Raw genomic sequence first — 23,577 nt, forward strand, 5'->3', positions numbered from 1 at the left:
TTATGCAGTGAAGCAGCACCACTGGCGTGCTCACAAGCCACTAAATACTTGCTCACTCCTCTCTCTGATTCTGAGGATAAGCTTTTGAGTTCTTCCTGACACTTACAGCATCCCCAAATCCATCTTTATGATTTATAAGGCTTTGTTTTTTTTTTGTCTTTAACTTCTCTCTGTTGCTGTTTCTTATGAACATATTGATCCATTTTTCAATGCACTGATTAAGACCTGAATTAAGTCAATTTTTGTGTGTGTGTGTGTGTTTGCAGAAACATACGATTTCCTTATAGTGTATTCTTGGAGCTCAGATCTAATTGAGCAGTCACTCATGCCAATGTTAAAACTTGATGAATATAAAAGAGACCAATTGCTGGCTTTAAGGTAACCTGTACACTGCCTGGCTTTTGGATGTCTGCTGCTGTCTGGATCAACCCTTTGACATAGACGTTTATTGAAATCATCACTGTTAATGAGAACATACTGCAAATATTTATCTTTTGCTGGAGGCCTTCAGATTAGACATTGTGATATGATGTGTCATCTCTTCATTCCAGTTTGCAAGTCTATGCGTCGCGACTGTGGTCTTAGTGGTACTCCTGGCTTTAGGAACATATTTGGAGCCACTTCCAAAGGTAAGAGGTTTTTCACGGAATGATACATAGCAAGAACTAACTTGCATTTCTGTGACGTATTTTATGTCTTTCAAAACTCCAAAGTGCCTCACTGCACATTCATTACTTTTAAGGTGAAGATCACAATTGTAACATAAGGAGCTATGACCAATGTACCACAAATTTCAATGTGATACTTAACTGGTCAAGTTGAGGGATAACCGATGAACAGGACATTGGAAAAGGTTCATTATCATCTTTCAAATAAATCCATGTCACCCTTTACTGTAACCAAAGGGAAAGACATCAATTTAGCATCTCATACAAAAGATGGCATTTCTGACACTGCAGTACTTCCTTACTGTTTGCCTCAATTATGCGTTTATGCAGAAAGAGGGCATACCTGTAAGATGACATAAATCAGGCTGTATTTTCAGGGGTACAAATATTCCACAGTGAGGCTTCCACTTACAACTTCCTGAGCTCATCGGTGAATGTCCTGCCAGTGAAATAAAACTGAAAAGACAGGTCGCCACCACCATCTCAAGGGCAATCAGGAACACACAAAAAATGCTAGCTTTGCCAGCAGTGTCCATATCGCATGGACAAATGAAGAAAGGATAATCCTGAGCACAAGTTCAAGTTAATACTTGACATTACTGGAGGATAATTATCAGAGTGCAAGATGACCTAGGTGCTAACTTGACAAAAAAAACTAGGGGTTTATTTGTACCTATGTGTGAACGGGATTTGATTATAAAAAGCTTTTTAAAAAATTCTGCAGTCACCAGCTCCGAACCTGCATTTGGTTTCTCTCTTTTTTCTGTAAACTACACCCAATAGGCTTAACTAACAGCACATAGCACTAGAACTGTCAACAGTTACCAAATACTGAACAACTGAGCAGCACAGTGGCTTGGTAGTTAGCACTGCTGCCTCAAAGCACCAGGGACCCGGGCTCGATTCCTGCCTTGGGCGACTGTCTGTGTGGAGTTTGCATGTTCTCCCTGTGTCTGTGTGGGTTTGCTCTGGTTTTCTCCCACAATCCAAAGATGTGCAGGTTAGGTGAATTGGCCTTTAGTGTTCAGGGATGCGCATTAGTCAGGGGTAAATGTAGAGTTATAGGGTAGGGGGATGGGTTACTCTTCAGAGGGTCTGTGTGGACTTGTTGGTCCAAAGGGCCTGTTTCCATAATGTAGGGATTCTATGAACATATCTGTTATACAGTCATACAGCACGGAAACACATCCTCCAGCCCATGCCATCCATATCTCCAAACTAAACTACTACCACCTACGCTTGGCACATATCCCTCTAAACCCTTCCATTCATGAACTTATCCAATGCCTTTTAAACATTGTAACTGAACCTGCAACCACAACTTCCTCTGGCAGTTCATTCCACACACGAATCACTCTCTATGTAAGAAAGTTGCCCCTCATGTCCTTTTTAAATGTTTCTCCCCTCATCTTAAAAATATGCCCCCTATTTTTGAACTTCCCCACCCTAGGGAAAATACTCTTGTCAACCATCTTATCTGTGCCCCCCATGATTTTATAACCCTCAATAAAGTCACATCTCAAAATCCTACACCCCAGTGAAAGAGTCCCAGCCTTTCCAGTCTTTTTTCATATCTCTAACCCTGCATCCCCAGCATCATCCTGGTAAATCTTTTCGGAACCCTATCCAGTTTAATAATATTCTTCCTTTAACAGGGCGACCAGAACTGGACATAGTAGTCCAGAAGGGGCCTCACCAAAGCCCAGGGCAACGTCAACTTGATGTCCCAATTCCTATACTTAAAGATCTGAGTAATGAAGGCAAGCGTGTTAATGGCTTCTGCCTTAGAAAAAAAAAACCTAATTTGAAATTCAACTATTCCAAACAACATACATTTATATATTCATTGAGGCATTGTTTTGGTTCAATGTCTTTGTTTTCTCAAGAACGGAAATAGTCTTTGAGCTACGCATGTAACTGATGGCAGTGCTGAGATCCACAAACCCTAAGGTTGTGGTTCTGCATGAGAATCTTGATGAAGCGATGATCACACTGACTCATTGGGATCACCATGATCATTAACTTCAAAGTACCCTGGTCTGTTTTTACTATAGTGTCTCACAATCAACATCTCAAATCACTTTGCTATCATACATACCGTCTGTGGTAGCAGTACATCTAAGCCTGCTGCCAGACTTGCTGAGTTTCTCCAACGTTCATTGTGTTTGTGTTCAAATTTCCGCTCATCTACAGTATCTTGTCCTCATTATGGCAGCTATGTGAATCCGCAAGATACTCATCTTCAAACTTTGGCTGATGAAGATGATCTAGCCATCCATAGATGCACGGGGTCAATGATCAGATCTTGATAGAGTGAGCAATGTAGTCACTGTTTGATGATCGATGAGGAGAGTGAAAGTTCAACCATTGTTGTATCAATGTTCACAAGAATAGAAGCAACTTTGGAGTTTGCTGCTTTCCAGCAGAGTAGTTGTATTCATTTCCTACTGCTGATATGATGCAAAACAATAGGTCACTCATTTTCTTCAATGTAAAGTGAGAGTACAGTTCCAATTGCATTTCCTCGTGTTCCTGTTGTGACACATTCCCCATGTAGCTTGAAGTGGGTGACTGATGGAGATGCTATCTTCATCTTAGTGTGTCAAGCACTATTTGTGGAGAGATTATCCATTGCCATTGTGCTTCTTTATACAATCGCTTTTGAAGAGGCTCCATGATCTCTGCCTATTTAGAAATGAACTTATGATAAATATTGACAGCACACAGGGTCACTTCCAACTCTTTGAACTGTGACAGGGTCTGAAGCACATGAATGGTTTGATATTGCTGTGCATGTGTTTCAATCCGGTTGTCGTCACCTAGAAAAGTCAATCTCAGATGCCACAAATGTGCATCTTTCCTCATTGAACATCAGTTGTGTTGTGCGAGTCAAGTGAGCACTGCTGATAACCACTGATTACTGTGTTTTGCCTGATCCTTCCACGGACAATAGCATCACTGAGCAGGTTAGGAATCCCCTCAGCTCTGACAAAGGGAAAAATGACCTTGTGGATAGTATGAGGCGTTGAGTTTGGCAGTCTGGTTAACAGCACAGAGAACAGGCAACAGATACAAAAATACCAAACAACAGTGACTAATACCTAGATTAGCCTCTGGGTAGAAGATAGCATTCACAAACTCTGGAGCAATCAACCTCTTGCAGCAGGATGAACCAAATGGCCTCCTTCTTCCATGTGTATCTACAGAATTTAAAGTGGATCAAAGCTTACACAAGGAAACCGGGACATAAAAGAGTTTGACTATTTTAAATAGACATCAGTAGCATGCAGAAAACAAGGGGTTACTCCAGTATACAGTTCGATTATCCATATTGCATTATCCATTTGGTTTTAAAAAACAGCAGCTTTTGTCATTATTCAAATGTATGAAATGTGCTTTGCTTTATTTCTAGGCTGTGCTGGGAGCATTGATCGCTGTGAACCTGAAAAACACTTTATTGCAGGTCACAGACCCCTATTACCTGTGGAAGAAAAGCAAATTGGACTGTGTAAGTGGGATTTGTTTATTATGAGCATCAAAAATACATAACGTGTTGGCTGCAGTGTGTCAAGACACATATGGACAACATAGGCTTGAATATGCAGCTCCCAGTACCCTCTTTCTAACAAGTGATTTAGAAATTCAGGCCTTTTTACATGCATTTTGAAAACTGCAACAACAGAGATACACCAAGTTCTAAAGATATCTAATTATAGTGTTCATTTACTAAGTGCACCAACAATACCCCCATCTGCATCCAGTTTTGCCTCCCCAGCTACCTTCCCCCCAGCCTCATCCCCCATTTATCTCTCAGCCCCCTTTCTCACCACACATTCCTGATGAAGGGCTAATGCCGGAAACATCGACTCTCTTGCTCCTCGAATGCTGTCTGACCTGCTGTGCTTTTCCAGCGCCACAATTTTCGACTCCTCCCACACTGACAATACAGTACTGAACAATTCATCCCACAACCCAGGCTTGAATCCAGACCTACACAAAGTTACCTGACCATCACAGCCACAACATCATGAATTTAGATTGTTTTACTTACATTGTAAAATACTCCAAGGTGTTTCACAGGTAAGTTACCAGACAAAATTTGGAATGGATTTGAACAAGGGATCAATTGGGACAGGTTATCAAAGAGTTTGGTCACAGAGACATCCTTGAAGGAAGTGAGAGAAATGGAGAGGTGGAGACAAGTAGGAAGAAGACTCCAACATCTACAGCCTGGACAGTTGAAGACACATCCATCAGGGGCGAAGCAATTAAAATTGGGGACGCAAAAGAGACCAAAATTGGAAGAGTGTGGGATTCTTGAATTGTTGTGGGGCTGAATGATGGTACAGAGATATGGAAACAATAAATCAGCTGTGTTATTGATTGCTACACAGCGACTCATGCTAGGGAGGTTTAGACACTGGGTAGGAATACTATCAGCCTGAACAGTGGTGCCTTTCAAAGCTGAATAGCTAACTGTCAGCAGCTACCACATGTGAAAAAGAGAAACACGGTGAGGTGGACAAGGGCAGCTACAACTCGTTGAACTGAACACCAAGCATGAGTAAGCAGGCAAAGTTAGACAGGAGCACAGAAAAACAATGTGGGGGAGGCAAATAGTTGTGGTAAGGCAACTGTGGTAGGGATAAGGCTTGGGAAAACTCAGAAGCTCACATGAAAGTGCAGGAGGTATGCAACTGCATCAAAAATTCCAAGTGGTTGCTTAGGTCACTCTTACTGGTTTCCAGATTCTTCATTTTCAAAGTGCTGTTAAGCAATAGGAAAGAGGAGCAGGAGAAGGTCATTTGGTCCTTCAAACCTGCTCTGCCATTCAGTATGATTACGGTGATCATCTAATTCAGGACCTTGTTGCAGCTTTCTCCCCATATTCTTCAATCCCTTCAACCCAACAAACTAAATCTAACTCTTTGCTGAAAATATTCAATCACTTTCTGTGGCACGGACTTCCACAAGCTCACCACTCTCAAAGTGAAGAAACCTGTCCAAATCCCCATTCTAACTACCCCACCCTCCTCATCCCCGTTCTAACCACCTCACCCTCCTCATCCCCGTTCTAACTACCTCACCCTCCACATCCCCATTCTAACTACCCCACCCTCCTCATCCCCATTCTAACTACCCCACCCTCCTCATCCCCGTTCTAACTACCCCACCCTCCTCATCCCCGTTCTAACCTCACCCTCCACATCCCCATTCTAACCACCTCACCCTCCACATCCCTGTTCTAACTACCCCACCCTCCTCATCCCCATTCTAATCACCTCACCCTCCACATCCCTGTTCGAACTACCCCACCCTCCTCATCCCCGTTCTAACTACCTCACCCTCCACATCCCTGTTCTAACCACCTCACCCTCCACATCCCTGTTCTAACCACCTCACCCTCCACATCCCTGTTCTAACTACCTCACCCTCCACATCCCCGTTCTAACCACCTCACCCTCCACATCCCTGTTCTAACTACCCCACCCTCCTCATCCCCATTCTAATCACCTCACCCTCCACATCCCTGTTCGAACTACCCTATCCTCCTCATCCCCGTTCTAACTACCCCACCCTCCACATCCCCGTTCTAGCTAATTCACCCTCCACAACCCTGTTCTAACCACCTCACCCTCCTCATCCCCATTCTAACCACCTCACCCTCCTCATCCCCGTTCTAACTACCCCACTCTCCTCATCTCCATTCTAGCTACCCCACCCTCCTTTTCCCTATTCTAAGTACCCCACCCTCCTCATCCCCGTTCTAACCACCTCACCCTCCTCATCCCCGTTCTAACCACCTCACCCTCCTCATCCCCGTTCGAACTACCCACCCTCCTCATTTCCATTCTAACTATTGTACCCTCCTCATCCCCATTCGAACTACCCAGGCTTTCCCTGTATCCTTAAACTGTGTTCCCTAGTTCTGTTGACAGAGTTAAAATATCCATTTTTTTTTCTGTGGTGACCATTTGCTTCTTTCCTCATCACCTGTTCTCTCTTTACCCCTCAGTGTGTGTGGATAGTGAGTTTCCTGTCAGCATTTCTGCTCGGTTTGCCCTATGGTGTGGCTGTTGGAGTTGGATTCTCAGCATTGGTTGTCGTCTTCCAGACACAATTGTAAGTACCTTCCCTTCAGCGCTGCTGTATAATGCAATCAGGAAAGCACACTCAGGTCTGAATCTCACAATGAAAGTCTTGGACATCTGAAGCAAATACATGTACAAATGTGAGATGTGTAGTTACTGTGGGAGCCAAATGTTGTTGTAGTAACTTGGCTTTGCGCTCTTTTAAACACTTTGATTGTTTCGGGGTGGCATGGTCATCCAATGGTTGGTACTGCTGCCTCACCTGTGCCTGAATTGTGGGCAGCACGGTGGCACAGTGGTTAGCACTGCTGCCTCACAGCGCCAGAGACCCGGGTTCAATTCCCGCCTCAGGCAACTGACTGTGTGGAGTTGGCACGTTCTCCCCGTGTCTGCGTGGGTTTCCTCCGGGTGCTGCGGTTTCCTCCCATAGTCCAAAGATGTGCAGGTTAGGTGAATTGGCCATGCTGAATTGCCCGTAGTGTTAGGTAAGGGGTAAATGTAGGGGTATGGGGGGGTTGTGCTTCGGCAGGTCGGTGTGGACTTGTTGGGCCGAAGGGCCTGTTTCCACACTGTAATGTAATAATGTAATTCTTCCTGGGCCTGTATGGGGTTTCTTCCGGATGCTCCAGTTTCCTCGCACAGTCCAAAGATATGCAGTTTAAATCGATTGGCCGTGGAAAATGCAGGGTAACAGGGATGGGGTGGGTCTGGGTGGAATACTCTTTGGAGGAGTGGTGTGGACTTGATGGGCTGAATGGCTTCCTTCCACATTGCAGGGATTCTATTCTATCATGAAATGGAATTTTGAAGTATTCAAGTTATTCATACCACATTCGTCATTTTTCCTGAGTGCCTACTCTTGTTTTTTATGTTCTTAACCAGAAATGACTGCTGGAAACATCTGGCTTTACTGCTTGGTAATTAGCCATGGTGTATGAGGGATCATTTGCCCTGGTAGAGAGAAAGAGAGAGGTGGTTATGCAACTTGAGGGACACTACTTCATATCAAACAGGGGCCAAAGCAAGGCAGCAGCTCTTCAAAAGCTACTACAGCTAATAACGATTGACCCTACACCATTCTGTTATTCTATATTGCACACTGTCAATATTTTAGGGATTGCCATTTATCAGGAACTGAACTGGATCAGCCATACAAATGCTAAGCTCCAAGTGCAGGTCAAAGTCTAGGAATCTAGCTCCTGTCTTTCCATCATCTACAAGGCATAAGTCAGGAGTGTGATAGAACACAGGACAACACAGCTGACCTCTTGGGCATATCATTCACTATCTTTAATATTCCCTTCATCACTGGCACACAGCAGTGTGTATCATCGACAAGATGCACTGCGGAAATCTACCAAGTCTCCTCCAATTGAACCTTCTAAACCCAAATCTCTATCATCTAGAAGGACAAGGGCAGTGGATACATGGGAACAGCTCAATCTGCAAGTTTCTCTTCAAGCCACACAGTATCTATCATCATTCCATCACTGTTGCAGGATCAAATTCCTAAGTCCCTTCCTGATAGCACTGTGAGTGTCCCTACACTCAAAGGACTGCAAATGTCCAAGAAGGCAACTTACCATCTCCTTTTCCCGGGCAATTGAGAATGGGAAACATATGTTGGACCAGCCAGCGAATTCCAAATTCCATAACCAGCTAAACTATCTAGCCACCTCTAGTTCATCCCTTAATGGAATCCCTAACATAGGAAGTAAAACATATGTAGAAAGAGCTGGAAAATTAGCTGGATATTTGAAAGGACTTGGTTCTCTAGTCAAATACTGTTTAGATGACTAATGCAAGAGAACCCCTTTTAGGTTTAGCCTGTCAGTGAAATTATCAGCAGGCCCCTTTAGTTCATCCTGAGAAGGAGAATTGAGCACAAAGCAGATAGCATCATCAATGAGAAATTATTTCTTCTGGTTAGTGAATCCAGACAAACAGCAGCAACAATTATGCTCATAGCATCAATAACTTTAATATTAAATGTCCCAGAGTGCTACACAGGAAACGTTAGAAAACAAAATACCACACTGGGCCACTTAAGGAGAGATTAGATCAAATTATCAAAAGTTTTTTTCAAAGATATGGGCTTTGAAGAGTGCATAAATGGAGGAAAGTGACATAGAACATGGAAGAGATGTAGGGAAGGAATTCCAGAGTTTGTAGGAGCGACACTTAAGGCACGGTTGACAATACTGAAACAATAAGGTCAGGGAATCAGGAATGGCAGAGTCAAAATCAGAGGTCAGAATGTTGGATGGGAAGAAATGACATTGATAGAGAACGGCAAGCTCACAGAGGGCATTCAAAAGAACGATGAGAGTCCAATGTAACTGAGCAAGCGCAGGGCTGATGATAGGCTCGAGTACAAGAGTTTCGGATGGCCTCCAGTTAGAGAGTAGAGACCAGGCCAGGAGAACATTGGAATAGTCGAGGCCTGAGGTAACAAAGGCATGAATGAGGATTTCATCAGCAGATGAGATGGGACAGGAGTGTTCCTGAGATAGAAACTGGAAATCTGAGTGATGGCGCTGATGTGAGATTGGAAGCTCATTCCAGGGGCCTTCGGGGGCAACCTTAACATTAAAGACCATTCAGGGGTAAGGTCACGACGCACTTTTGCAGATAAGAGGTAGTGAGAACTTGGAACACACTCCCTTAAAACATACTTTTGAGGTTGGAGCTTGAATTGTAAATCTCAAGGCCATGATTATTTTCTTTTAATAAAACCAAGTTGAATTATTTGCTGCCGACATTTCCAATTAAAGGAGTAGTTAACAAGCACTGTCCATGAGAGGCAGTGTAACAAGAACTGAAAGGAAACATAGGGGAAGAGGAAGGGGATTAAATTAGAAGGGGGAAATAATACACTCCAACCTCTGCAGTGCCAACACCTATTGCCTAAAAAAACTATTTAAATGGGAGCTAAGAGGCAACTTTTTCACATAAAGGGTGGAGTGTGTATGGAATGAGTTGCCCGGGAGATCATTTATTGTATCTGTTGCTCCCGATGCAGTCTTCTCTACATCGGGGAGACTGGACACCTTCTTGTAGAGCGCTTTAGCGAACATCTCTGGGACACACACACCAATCAACCCCACCACCCTGTGGCCCAACATTTCAACTCCCCCTCCCACTCTGCCAAGGACATGCAGGTCATGGGCCTCCTCCACCCCAACTCTCTCACCACCCGACGCCTGGAGGAAGAACGCCTCATCTTCTGCCTCGGAACACTTCAACCCCAGAGCATCAATGTGGACTTCACCAGTTTCCTCATGTCCCCTCCCCCACCTTACCCCTGTTCCAACCTTCCAGCTCAGCACCATCCTCATGACCTGTCCTACCTGCTAATCTTCCTTCCCATCTATCTGCTCTACCCTCCTCTCTGACCTATCACTTTCCTCCCAACCCCCATTCACCTATTGTACTCTTTGCTACCTTTTCCGCAGCCCCACCCCCCTCCCATTTATCTCTCCACCCTCGAGGCTCCCTGCCTTTATTCCTGATGAAGAGCTTTTGCCCGAAATGTCGATTCTCCTGCTCCTCAGATGCTGCCTCACCTGCTGTGCTTTTCCAGTACCACTCTAATCTAGACTCTGGTTTCCAGCATTTTTAGTACTCACTTTTGCCTAAGGGAGGTGGTGGAGGCTAGTAAAATTGCAATATTTATAAGGCATCTGGATAGTATATGAATAGGAAGGGTTTAGAGGGATATGGACCAAGTGCTGGCAAATGGGACTAAATTAAGTTACGATATCTGGTCAGCATGGACAAGTTGGGCCGAAGGTAAAAACAATGACTGCAGATGCTGGAAACCAGATTCTGGATTAGTGGTGCTGAAAGAGCACAGCAGTTCAGGCAGCATCCAAGGAGCTTCGAAATCGACGTTTCTGGCAAAAGCCCTTCATCAGGAATAAAGGCAGTGAGCCTGAAGCGTGGAGAGATAAGCTAGAGGAGGGTGGGGGTGGGGAGAAAGTAGCATAGAGTACAATGGGTGAGTGGGGGAGGGGATGAAGGTGATAGGTCAAGGAGGAGAGGGTGGAGTGGATAGGTGGAAAAGGAGATAGGCAGGTAGGACAAGTCTGGACAAGTCATGGGGACAGTTCCTGAGCTGGAATTAGGGTGAGGTGGGGGAAGGGGAAATGAGGAAACTGTTGAAGTCCACATTGATGCCCTGGGGTTGAAGTGTTCCGGGGCGGAAGATGAGGCGTTCTTCCTCCAGGCGTCTGGTGGTGAGGGAGCGGCGGTGAAGGAGGCCCAGGACCTCCATGTCCTTGGCAGAGTGGGAGGGGGAGTTGAAATGTTGGGCCACGGGGTGGTGTGGTTGATTGGTGTGGGTGTCACGGAGGTGTTCGCTAAAGCGCTCTGCTAGGAGGCACCACCCCCCATCACCAAACCATCATCTCCCAGACCATACAGAACCTCATCACCTCAGGAGATCTCCCACCCACAGCTTCCAACCTCATAGTCCGGGAATCCCGCACCATCCGGTTCTACCTCTTCCCCAAGATCCACAAGCCTGACCACCCTGGCCAACCTATTGTTTCAGCATGCTCCAGCCCCACTGAACTCATCTCTACCTACCTCGACACTGTCCTATCCCCCCTAGTCCAGGAACTCCCCACATACATTTGAGACACCACCCACGCCCTCCACCTCCTCCAAGACTTCCATTTCCCTGGCCTCCAATGCCTCATCTTCACCATGGATATCCAATCCCACTACACCTCCATCCACCATGACCAGGGCCTCCAAGCCCTCCGTTTATTCCTCTCCAGACGTCCCCAACAGTACCCTTCCACCGACACTCTCATTCGTTTGGCCAAACTGGTCCTCACCCTGAACAATTTCTCCTTTGAATTCTCCCACTTCCTCCAGACCAAAGGGGTAGCCATGGGCACACGTATGGGCCCCAGCTATGCCTGTCTCTTTGTTGGCAACATAGAACAGTCGATCTTCCGTAATTACACCAGCACCACTCCCCACCTCTTCCTCCGCTACATTGATGACTGCATTGGCGCCACCTCGTGCTCCCGCGAGGAAGTTGAGCAATTCATCAACTTCACCAACACATTCCACCCTGACCTTCAATTTACCTGAACCATCTCTGACACCTCCCTCCCCTTCCTGGACCTCTCCATCTCCATTAATGATGACCGACTTGACACTGACATTTTTTACAAACTCACCGACTCCCACAGCTACCTGGATTACACCTCTTCCCACCCTAACTCTTGCAAAAATGCCATCCCGTATTCCCAATTCCTCCTCCTCCGCCGGATCTGCTCCCAGGAGGACCAGTTCCACCACAGAACACACCAGATGGCCTCCTTCTTTAGAGACTGCAATTTCCCTTCCCACGTGGTTAAAGATGGCTTCCAACGCATCTCATCTACATCCCGCACCTCCGCCCTCAGACCCCACCCCTCCAACCGTAACAAGGACAGAACGCCCCTGGTGCTCACCTTCCACCCCACCAACCTTCGCATAAACCAAATCATCCGCCGACATTTCCGCCACCTCCAAACAGACCCCACTACCAGGGATATATTTCCCTCCCCACCCCTTTCCGCCTTCCGCAAAGACCGTTCCCTCCGCGACTACCTGGTCAGGTCCACGCCCCCAAACAACCCACCCTCTAATCCTGGCACTTTCCCCTGCCACCGCAGGAACTGTAAAACCTGCGCCCACACCTCCTCCCTCACCTCTATCCAAGGCCCTAAAGGAGCCTTCCACATCCATCAAAGTTTTACTTGCACATCCACTAATATCATTTATTGTATCCATGCTCCCGATGCAGTCTCCTCTACATTTGGGAGACTGGGCGCCTCCTAGCAGAGCACTTTAGGGAACATCTCCAGGACACCCGCACCAATCAACCAAACCGCCCCGTGGCCCAACATTTCAACTCCCCCTCCCACTCTGCCGAAGACATGGAGGTCCTGGACCTCCTTCACCGCCGCTCCCTCACCACCAGACGCCTGGAGGAAGAACGCCTCATCTTCCGCCCCGGAACACTTCAACCCCAGGGCATCAATGTGGACTTCAACAGTTTCCTCATTTCCCCTTCCTCCACCTCACCCTAGTTCTAAACTTCCAGGTCAGGAACTGTCCCCATGACTTGTCCGGACTTGTCCTACCTGCCTATCTCCTTTTCCACCTATCCACTCCACCCTCTCCTCCTTGACCTATCACCTTCATCCCCTCCCCCACTCACCCATTGTACTCTATGCTACTTTCTCCCCACCCCCACCCTCCTCTAGCTTATCTCTCCACGCTTCAGGCTCACTGCCTTTATTCCTGATGAAGGGCTTTTGTCCGAAACGTCGATTTCGAAGCTACTCGGATGCTGCCTGAACTGCTGTGCTCTTCCAGCACCACTAATCCAGAAGTTGGACCGAAGGGTCTGTTTCCGTGCTGTACATCTCTATGATTCTATGACTTTTGACATGGAGCCAAACTAGGTATTTAAATGAAGATACACAGCAGCCATGAGCTGGCTGAATTGGAGATCAGCTCTGAAGCCTGTATGATCATCCAGCCCCTATGTTCTTAATTACCTATGCATCGCCATGGTCAAATGAAAATAAACACAACCGCTCCACTCATATCCTTAAGCAAATTACATTGGGCAACATTACACACAACCTTCCACCTCCAATTTCAACTCTACACCTGGACCAACATCGTTGTCCTTTAACTGCCCTTCTAGCAACCTATTCAATTGTCCCAAATCGCCAATACAGCAGCTAAAGAAGGGAACCCACCACTGGCTTCTCTGAGCAACTCGAAACACCAGTCTTCCCCGGAATTCTCAAGGAAGAACAATGGTCAACTTTTAGTCAGTGGAGGATAATCATACAGATGACCCCCACTGGGAATCAACCAAACGCCCTGAGTTTGCACTATGACCTCAATTGGGTTGGGATATATTGGAAACTGAAGACATATTCTTCTATATTTATCGATATGCTTAAAAACTGAATAATCTGTGCTTGAATCAAGTACTATGAAAAGAAATGAAATTAGATTAGATTACTTACAGCGTGGACACAGACCCTTCGGCCCAACAAGTCCACACTGACCTGCCCCCACCCAGACCCATTCCCCCACACTACAGGCAATTTAGTATGGCCAATTCACCTAACCTGCACATTTTTGGATTGTATGAGGAAACCGGAGCAAACCCACGCAGACACGGGGCAAATGTGCAAACTCCACACAGTCAGTCGCCTGAGGCAGGAATTGAACCCAGGTCTCTCACGCTGTGAGGCAGCAGTGCTAACCACTGTGCCTCCGTGCCACCCACTTAGGTAATGCCCTGCAGAAGCAAACAGCACACAAGGTTTACAGTTGAATCAGTTCCCTCTGGATCTTGGTTCTTCTGAATTTTCCTTCATTCTTTTCAATAGCTGATCTGGTGATTTTTTTTTAACTTCACAAAAATAAAGCTTTTCATAACAGTTTTGCCTGCTGTTTTAACTTCTGTTTTTGCATGAAATGAATACTTCAGAAATCAAAATAAATGAAGAGTGTAAAACAGGTGCTTTTATTTTTAAAGCAGTCTCAAAGGCAATATCAGAATAATTAAATGTTTGTCTCGGTTCCCTGACCTCATCTGAAGTTTTAAAAATTCCTCTTTGTTTACTTAATCCTTCTGGTGACCTGTAGGATCAAGAAACTATTTCTTCAAAAGCTTGCATCTTTAAAATAAAATGCAAAGTAATGGCAACCAGGTAACAAGCTGAAAAAATATCAGCTTGATCCGAGAACTCATACATTTTGTTTTCATTGGCTTTGGAAAGAAACCTCAGCTAACTTGTTGGTCCCAGTAAACTACTAAACAGCCAGATTATTCCACACCATCCTAAGATTTATTGAGACTTGGTAAGAAAGGATATTTTGGCAAACAACAGATAATTAGCAAAAAAAACCAGAAGGAAAGTTAGAAGATTTGTTTGCTCCTTGAACCCAGAGAGGTGTCACTTTCCTAAATGAGAGTTGGTTTGCTCAATGGCTGCAATGCAGAGTGATGCTGACAGTGTGGGTACAATTCCCACTCCAGCTGAGGTTACCAAGAAGGTTTCTCCTTCTCAACCTCTTCCCTCGCCTGAGGTGGGGTGATCCACTACCAGTTATCTGTCTGTCTGTCTGTCTGTCTCACACACACACACACACACACTGGCAGGTCTGATAGAACTAGAGCAGGTGACTGAGATTCCATAGTAATTTCAAAAGGATATTGGAACTGTATCTGAAAAAAATTGCAGGACTATGGAGAGAGTGGGACTAATTTGAGATCTCTTCCAAAGAAGCTGATAGACATAATTGGGCCAAGTGGCTTCGGGATGATTTTGAAATGAGAATCTGGTGACTTTTGTCTTGTGTGGAATTCTAATGTCCTTTTATCTTTAGAATTCTTCTGCTAGAGAGGAAAACTATGTTCAACATGAAGAAACAGAAGGAAATAGCAAAGGGACTGTGTGGCCAGGATCTGGGCTCTTATGTTTTCTAATCAGACTCCTAACTGCTTCCCTCATGATTCCACAGATGTAACTAATTCCTTCATGCAACCCTCCAATGGTGTTACAGGCAGTGAAAAGTAGCTTACTGCTTGAAAGCTATTTTACTGCATTATAAAATCTCAGCAGGAAGATTTCATTGCTTGCAACCTTAACCTCTTTTCTTTTAACTTTGCTCCAGTTTTGTTTCCCTGCAGAAGTACTTGAAGGAATGTGTCATGCATAGCAGGGTGGGGAACTGTGTGGTGTATGGCAAAAACAATGTACTTAACCTTACCTGCGGAAAAATACTGGAGGGAGCTGACCATGTGAAGAAAAAATGTTGGGGGGAGTTGGGCACACAGTGAAAACAAATTCTGGAGGGAGCTGTACTACATGGCAAAACAAATGCAGGGGGATGCTGTACCATGTATCGGAAAAGTTCTGGGGGTGTACTGTACCATATATAGGGAACGTACTAGGGCGAACTGTGCTATAGATAGAGGAAAAGCGCTGGGGAGCTTCTGTACTGAGAGGAACTGCACAATGTAGTAGAAAAATACAAGGGGGAGTGGTACCATAAATAGGAAAAGTACTGAGGGGAACTGTGCTATATGGTAGAAAAATAGTGGAGGAAACTGTACCATGTTAACGGGAAACGTTCCGTGGGCAATTGTACCATATAAATATTAGAGGGAATGCTGTGTGACATATTGAAAAAATACAAAAATATATTTCAGAGAAATACAGGGGGATCTGTACCATATGGGGTAAATCTGTGATGGACAGGTAAAACACTGGGGAGAATTGCACCATACATAGGAAACTTCTGAGTGAATGGTGCCATGTGCAGCAAAAGCAGTGACTGGCAAAAGCATGTTCCTGCGGAAACAATATTGGGAGATCTGTGTCGTTTCGAGTAGCAGTGATGGAGCTTGCTGCTGTGGAATGGATGAGTCCGGAATATTGACTGGCATCACAGACAAACCTGCTCAATTAACTTTTCCACCGGAAACAAGAGCAGTTGCTGTCTTTACTCCTGAACAAGAAGTCCACTCTTCCCCTCTCCCCCACCCCAGCTCCCTGTTCACAGGAGTGGTTAAATCATTGAACCAATATTCCACATCTGAGCTTTTTTTTTATTCGTGGAATGTGGGCTTCACTGGCTTATCCGGTAGTTATTACCCAGCCCTGATTACCCTTCAGCAATTCAGATAATTCAGGGAACATGAGTTCATATCCTACTGTGCAGCTTAAGGTTTTTTTACATTCATTTTCCATGGACCAGTTGAATTTTTTAAAATTCAGTAGTTTTACAACCACACGAACTAACCACAGCTATTTTATTCCTATAACGTCTTTAAATTTAAAGAAAAATCCTGAATGAATAGGGGCCAGATATTCTTATCCAGTCTGGTCTACTCATGACTTCAGTCTCAATCCAACCCGATTGAGTCTTCGCTCTAATATAGCCTTGCAGTCCACTAAGTTACGTCAAACAATACACGGACTGCAGTAGCTCAAAACGATAGCTCGCCATCACCAGCCTTGCTATGATGCCTGCACCATGCAAAATCAATTTAAACTCACATAGACTTAAATTCAGTCGGAATTTTCAACAGCCTATATCAAGTCAGTAAAGGAGGATCATTTGATCAGGGTGAAATCTGAACTTTTCACAGCTAATAAAATACCTTTTGAAGCATGGTGACTGCTGCACTCAGGAAACGTGACAACAAATTTGCATACCAGAAGTTTCTACTGACAGCAATGTGATAACGACCAGATGCTCTTTATTTGTGATATGGGTTGAGGAATAAATATTGACCTGAAAAACTCTCCTGCTCTTCATTGACATAGTGCCATGGGATCATTTACATCTTCCTGATCAGGTAGATGGAAACTCAGTTTAAATTATCAAGCAAAAGACAGCACATTCAACAGAAGTGAATTCCCTCACTGTTCACCTTAACACATGCATTCAAACCCGAGAGTAAGACTTGCACCAGAACCTTGTGACTCAAACGCTAGCGTGGGCGAAACAGGACAGATATTAGCTGCTATGTTGCCTATGTTACAGCAATAGTTATGTTTTAAAAGTACTTTATTGGTTGTAAAGCACATGTTCCCTAAAGTAGTTTAAACATAAGCCCTTTTGATTTACAAGCATGAGACTTATTATAGAGAAACATGATTAATGTATTTGGGCCTGGGACAAGAATGTTGTTCCTGTTAATGTAAATGTTACAGAAGAGTTGAAACACTCTCCTGCTAATGCATTTCTCTCTGTTCCTCTCTCCCCAGTCGGAATGGCCATCTCGTGGCACAGATAGGAGCCAGTGACATTTACAGAAATCCCAAGGTCTATGACAAGGTAAGGATGTTAATCAAAGCAACAGGCAAGCATTATTTACTTAGAACAAGCATAAAGTTGGAAATACTCAGCAGGTCCTGCAGCAGCTGTGGACGCAAAGAGACAGTTAAGATTTCAGGCATTTTTGGTATTTTTTTATTTCAGTTTTCCAGCAAGCACTGTACTTTGCAGTTACACACGTTATTTAGTTACATCAGTATTGTGCTCTAACTAGCATGTTTGGCCAGTATGTTATGCACCCCAGCCTGGAAATTATAGTTGAAGAAATGTGCAGTTGAAAGCTGCAAGTTGATATTGTGTTTGTTGTCGCTCTAATCCTATGAACTTGTCTGGATCTATGGATATATTTGATTCACAGTTGTAGAAGATCAACCACTAGAGAATCCTAACAATAAGAGCTCTTGTCTGAACAAGATATAATTAATTGAATTAGGTTTAAATTAGATTAACTGTCCAGACATTGGTACTAAAGCTATTGGGAGAGACAGATGACAAATCCAGAGTGATTCCCCTGATTTCCTGCTTAAAACTGTTTGACATTGTCAATCCTAGCATATTTAGAAGAATTGCCTTAGACAATGTCTCCCTCCAAATTTTCTTTCCCATCTAATCCCACAGACCCCTGACTTCATAAATTCAAGCAGTCTGGAGGTTTCTATAGAAGATTAGTAGGTCTTCAATTTGGGTCCTGCTGTCCTTGATTCTGATCTTGACCTTGTGTGGTCTGCAGATCGTCGTCAGCATGACACTCCTCATTGGAATCTGAGTCAATCATTAATAGACGATTGTTCTTCAATGATGTAAGGTTCAAGCAGTCCCTCTCTATAACTCCCTGAGCTGCACAGATAAAGGTACAATGCTGCTGGTCCATTGCCTCTTGAGTGACCAACTGTACCATTTCTGTTAAGGTCCTTAATCATCCCCAATGTCCTTGGGTAAGTGTGAAAACTGTCATACATGGTGATGTCTATTAGACTGGACAATCTGTTGCTCCTGCTGAGACAGGGAAAGTGGTAGAGGAGGGAAATATTCCAACCTACAAAAAGTATGTGGATGAGCACTTGAAATTTCATAATGCTCAAGACTATAGGACAAGTGATGGAAAGTAGAATAATTGGATAAAGGTCAGCCCAGATTTGATGGGCAGAAGGATCTCTTCCGTGCTGTATGACATTATGACTCTACTTCAATACCATTTAGCGAAACTCTGGTCTACTTAAGGTAGATTTCATTCATAACTGTCTTGTGCTCTATTAGGTCAATGCATATTCTCATGATTCATTGGGTTTGGGTACACTAGCCATGGTTGAAAGAGTGGCACTGGAAAAACACAGCAGGTCAGGCAGCAGTACCAGCCTTTTTGACTCAAACATCTCTAGCATCTGCGGTCCTCACTTTCTCCTGGTACAGTAGCCATGCCCAAACATACCATTCCTTCTGTTTAATCACCAAGGAAATGACACCCATTCTCATCATTTCCAATTAGTTTTGATCTTGTTTCATTAGGATACACAAATCTTCCTGAGTCGATATAGACATGACAGTTTAGCATCTCCTTTAATGTGGTGATATTATATTTTCCTCCTCCTGTCAACAATTTAGGGTATTCCTTCTCAAAGAAAATGTTAAACCTCTCTGTATTTGTCCATGGTTCATCCTGATCTCTGCTTCCAGCACAATGGGAAAAGTTTCGTCCAAAGTCAAATCTTCTTTGGGATGTATAAATCTGATAAAGACTCATCAATAGTTCCAACAAAACCTCTGTGTCTGACAAATCCTGATTTCAAGGCTACATATTTATAGTTTTACATGAATCTTTTGAGATCATTAATTAAAATTAAACTATTCAATTAAATCACATTTTTTCAAAAAATATTTGTTCTCAGCTTAAATAATTGTCAAACGCTTGCCAAATTTCTGCTAAAGTATGCATGCCTTCTTTTGGTAATTTATTACATTATCAACTGAAGGTCCTATTAAATATAATGTGTGTTCACTTGTTTAGCTTTTAATTTAGAGTCATAGAGTCATAGAGATGTACAGCATGAAAACAGACCCTTCGGTCCTACCTGTCCATACCGACCAGATGTCCCAACCCAATCTAGTCCCACCTGCCAGCACTCGGCCCATATCCCTCCAAACCCTTCCTATTCATGTACCCATCCAAATGCATCTTAAATGTTGCAATTGTACCAGCCTCCACCACTTCCTCTGGCAGCTCATTCCATACATGTACCACCCTCTGCGTGAAAACGTTGCCCCATAGGTCTCTTTTATATCTTTCCCCTCTCACCCTAAACCTATGCCCTCCAGTTCTGGACTCCCCAACCCCAGGGAAAAAACTTTGCCTATTTATCCTATCCATGCCCCTCATAATTTTGTAAACCTCTATAAGGTCACCCTTCAGCCTCTGACGCTCCAGAGAAAACAGCCCCAGCCTGTTCAGCCTCTCCCTATAGCTCAAATCCTCCAACCCTGGCAACATCCTTGTAAATCTTTTCTGAACACTTCCAAGTTTCACAACATCTTTCCAATAGGAAGGAGACCAGAATTGCATGCAATATTCCAACAGTGGCCTAACCAATGTCCTGTACAGCCGCAACATGGCCTCCCAACTCCTGCACTCAGTACTCTGACCAATAAAGGAGAGCTACCAAACGCCTTCTTCACTATCCTATCTACCTGCGACTCCACTTTCAAGGAGCTATGAACCTGCACTCCAAGGTCTCTTTGTTTAGCAACACTCCCCAGGACCTTGCCATTAATTGTATAAGTCCTGCTAAGATTTGCTTTTCCAAAATGCAGCACCTCACATTTATCTAAATTAAACTCCTTCTGCCACTCCTCAGTCCTTTGGCCCATCTGATGAAATCCCATTGTAATCTGAGGTAACCTTCTTCACTGTCTACTACACCTCCAATTTTGGTGTCATCTGCAAACTTACTAACTGTACCTCTTATGCTCGCATCCAAATCATTTATATTAATGACAAAAAGTAGAGGGCCCAGCACCGATCCTTGTGGCACTCCACTGGTCACAGGCCTCCAGTCTGAAAAACAACCCTCCACCACCACCCTCTGTCTTCTACCTTTGAGCCAGTTCTGTATCCAAATGGCTAGTTCTCCCTGTATTCCATGAGATCTAACCTTGCTAATCAATCTCCCATGGGGAACCTTGTTGAACGCCTTACTGAAGTCCATATAGATCACATCTACTGCTCTGCCCTCATCATCTTAGTATTTAAGTTTGAAGCAATTCTTTATCTTTTAGAATTATTTTCTCCAAGATGTTCTATTTTTCCCTTCCCTGATATAAGTCTCATAATTTGTTTAAGTCCTCCTGCCATGTCTTTCTTTTCTGATTATGTAAAGGTTCTTATTTCTGCAGAATCTAAATACTGTTGTAATCTTCTTCTCCAAAGGCTTAAACTTCTGTAAATAACAATGCTGTTTTATTTTACTTGCCTTCAAGCTTTTAAACTATACTACAGCAATGCTGTATTGTTTCATTTCTTTTAACCTTTTTAATTCCATTAAGTCATGGTTTAACTGTATAACTGTACTACTTACTGGAATTCTCCCACATTTTTGTGATCTAAATGGAGATTTCCCACATTTTCCTTGCAAATTAAAGGATGATTTCCTGCCTTTCTCAGCCAATTACATAATACACACCTTTTTCCACAACATGCCCAAATAAACAAAACAGAAGTCGCTGGAAAAGCTCAGCATATCTGGTAGCATCTGTAAAAAGAAATCAGTTAATGTTTCAGGTCCGATAACCCTTCTCCAGAACCAAAATAAAGTCTTGTGTTTCATAATGCCCACCAGAACCATGGTTTAAATTATGGATCTCCTGCTTTTATCAGAACCTCAAAAGTCTTCTAATTATCTTCTTTATAGATTCTGTCTGCTTTAACCTTTAACTTGTACTTTGTACTAATTCTAACTTTGTGGTGTTCCCAATGCTGCAACCTTAGTATGAAGCATTTCTATGGGCCTTGATTTCCTGCAGTAGCTGTGTCCTACAGTGTCTGCTTGCTTTGTCTCCAACACTCTGTGTGCTGTAAGTATTATCTTTTGATACTTCCAAGCTTCCTCATCCAGTTTTAGTTTAAAATTTGTGACTGAATATTCCCCCCTTGCCCAACTGAGATTTCACATTTTATTCACACAGCTGTATCAGAGGTGACGACTCTTATTGCTTTCTCTAGCCGCCACTGATTCTTCAACACTTCTTATTAGGTCTGTAGCAAAGGCTTTAGTCTGGGGCACTGTTGCTCACTTGGTCATTTTCCCTTAGTTCTGGTTGATTGCCTATTTTTTTTCAAGTAGTTGCAGCCATGGACTATCTGAGTGCAGTAAAGTTTCCATTACCTGGATCCCAAGCATCCAGAATGCTCAGGTAATCAGCATCTGAGATTCAAAAGGGGAATTCCAAATTCTTCTGATCCAGGTAGCTGACACTTTAGTGGTATTAGCAATTGGAAGGGAATAACATATCAGACACTTTATTAAAGCTAGTTCAAGACTTGCCTTATTGATAAAAACAAAATCACCTATTATGATAATTATGAATGGCCCTGATGACTCATTTTTAAAACATATCTTTCATCTTATAGTAGCTATAAGTCATGTTCTCCTAGCAACCACTGTTATTTCTCATGGAACCAGCAGATTCAACTAATTCCTTCCCTGTCCCTCCCCCAGTTCCTTTTGTGTACTGACTACTGGAAAGACTACTGCAGTTCTGAAAGCAATAAAGTCTTTAAATCTGTGAACTTGTTCTTCTGAATTTATCTTCCCCCTCATGCGTTCAATGCATTGTCTTATCTTGTGGTTTTAGATATTTTTTAATCTACCTGTTCAGAGATGATGATTTGGAGATGCCGGTGTTGGACTAGGGTGTACAAAGTTAAAAATCACACAACACCAAGTTATAGTCCAACGGGTTTAATTGGAAGCACACTAGCTTTCAGAGCGTCGCTCCTTCATCAGGTGATAGTGGAGGACATAATTCTAAGGCACAGAATTTATAGCAAAAATTTACAGTGTGATGTAACTGAAATTATACATTGACAAACACCTTAATTGTCTGATGAGTCTTTCATCTGTTTGAATACCATGATAGTTTTACTTCTTTCATGTGTAAATCACAAAACCTTTTCTTTAAAAGCCTGAGAATGAAACTTTAAAAAAAGGTTTTGTGATTTACACATGAAAGAAGTGAAACTATTATGGTATCCGAACAGATGAAAGACTCAACAGACAATCAAGATATTTTTCAATGTATAATTTCAGTTACATCACACTGTAAATTTTTGCTATAAATTCTGTGCCTTAGAATTATGTCCTCCACTATCACCTGATGAAGGAGCGACGCTCTGAAAGCTAGTGTGCTTCCAATTAAACCTGTTGGACTACAACCTGGTGTTGTGTGATTTTTAACTTTGTTCAGAGATGGTATTTCACATCTCTGCAACAGGTGGGAGTTGAACCCTGCTCACCTAGCTCAGAGATAGGTCACTACCACTGCACCACAAGAACCCTTTTTGATATTTTCAATCAACCTGTCCAGAGATGTAATGACACTCCTCTGGAACAGGTGGGACTTGAACCTGGATCTCCTGGCTAAGAGGTAAAGATCCTACAACTGCAGTATAAGAGCCTTATTGTGTGGGATTGAGCAATTATTCCCAATACCGAATGCCATGTGGTATTTCAGGGTGAAAGGATGCTATAGCTTTTATTGGCTGAGTCAAAAGTCCTGTTTAATTAATATTGGTACAGGAACAATCACTAGAGCACTTTAACATTGAGAGCTGTTGTCTCAACAAGATACAGTTTAATATATGATAGCAATTAAGAATAAGTCATATTAGTGAGTTAGATACTGTCACTAAGACCATTGGGTGGCCCTCTCCTTCTCTCCCTACA

General features: G+C 43.5%; 1 protein-coding gene across 3 annotated transcripts in view; it reads left to right on the forward strand.

Moving 5' to 3' along the window:
• The window catches only part of LOC140467418 (solute carrier family 26 member 9-like), a 112,934-nt gene that overhangs the window by 63,551 nt on the left and 25,806 nt on the right, over positions 1-23,577 (forward strand). For all 3 annotated transcript variants that reach the window (XM_072563761.1, XM_072563760.1, XM_072563759.1), the window contains exons 11-14: positions 552-629; positions 4,081-4,176; positions 6,685-6,791; positions 17,572-17,641. In XM_072563761.1, the coding sequence (XP_072419862.1) occupies positions 552-629; positions 4,081-4,176; positions 6,685-6,791; positions 17,572-17,641 (351 nt within the window). The remainder of the gene's footprint in view (positions 1-551; positions 630-4,080; positions 4,177-6,684; positions 6,792-17,571; positions 17,642-23,577) is intronic.

The sequence above is a fragment of the Chiloscyllium punctatum genome, chromosome 45 (genome assembly GCF_047496795.1).
Source record: "Chiloscyllium punctatum isolate Juve2018m chromosome 45, sChiPun1.3, whole genome shotgun sequence".
Classification (NCBI taxonomy): domain Eukaryota; kingdom Metazoa; phylum Chordata; class Chondrichthyes; order Orectolobiformes; family Hemiscylliidae; genus Chiloscyllium; species Chiloscyllium punctatum.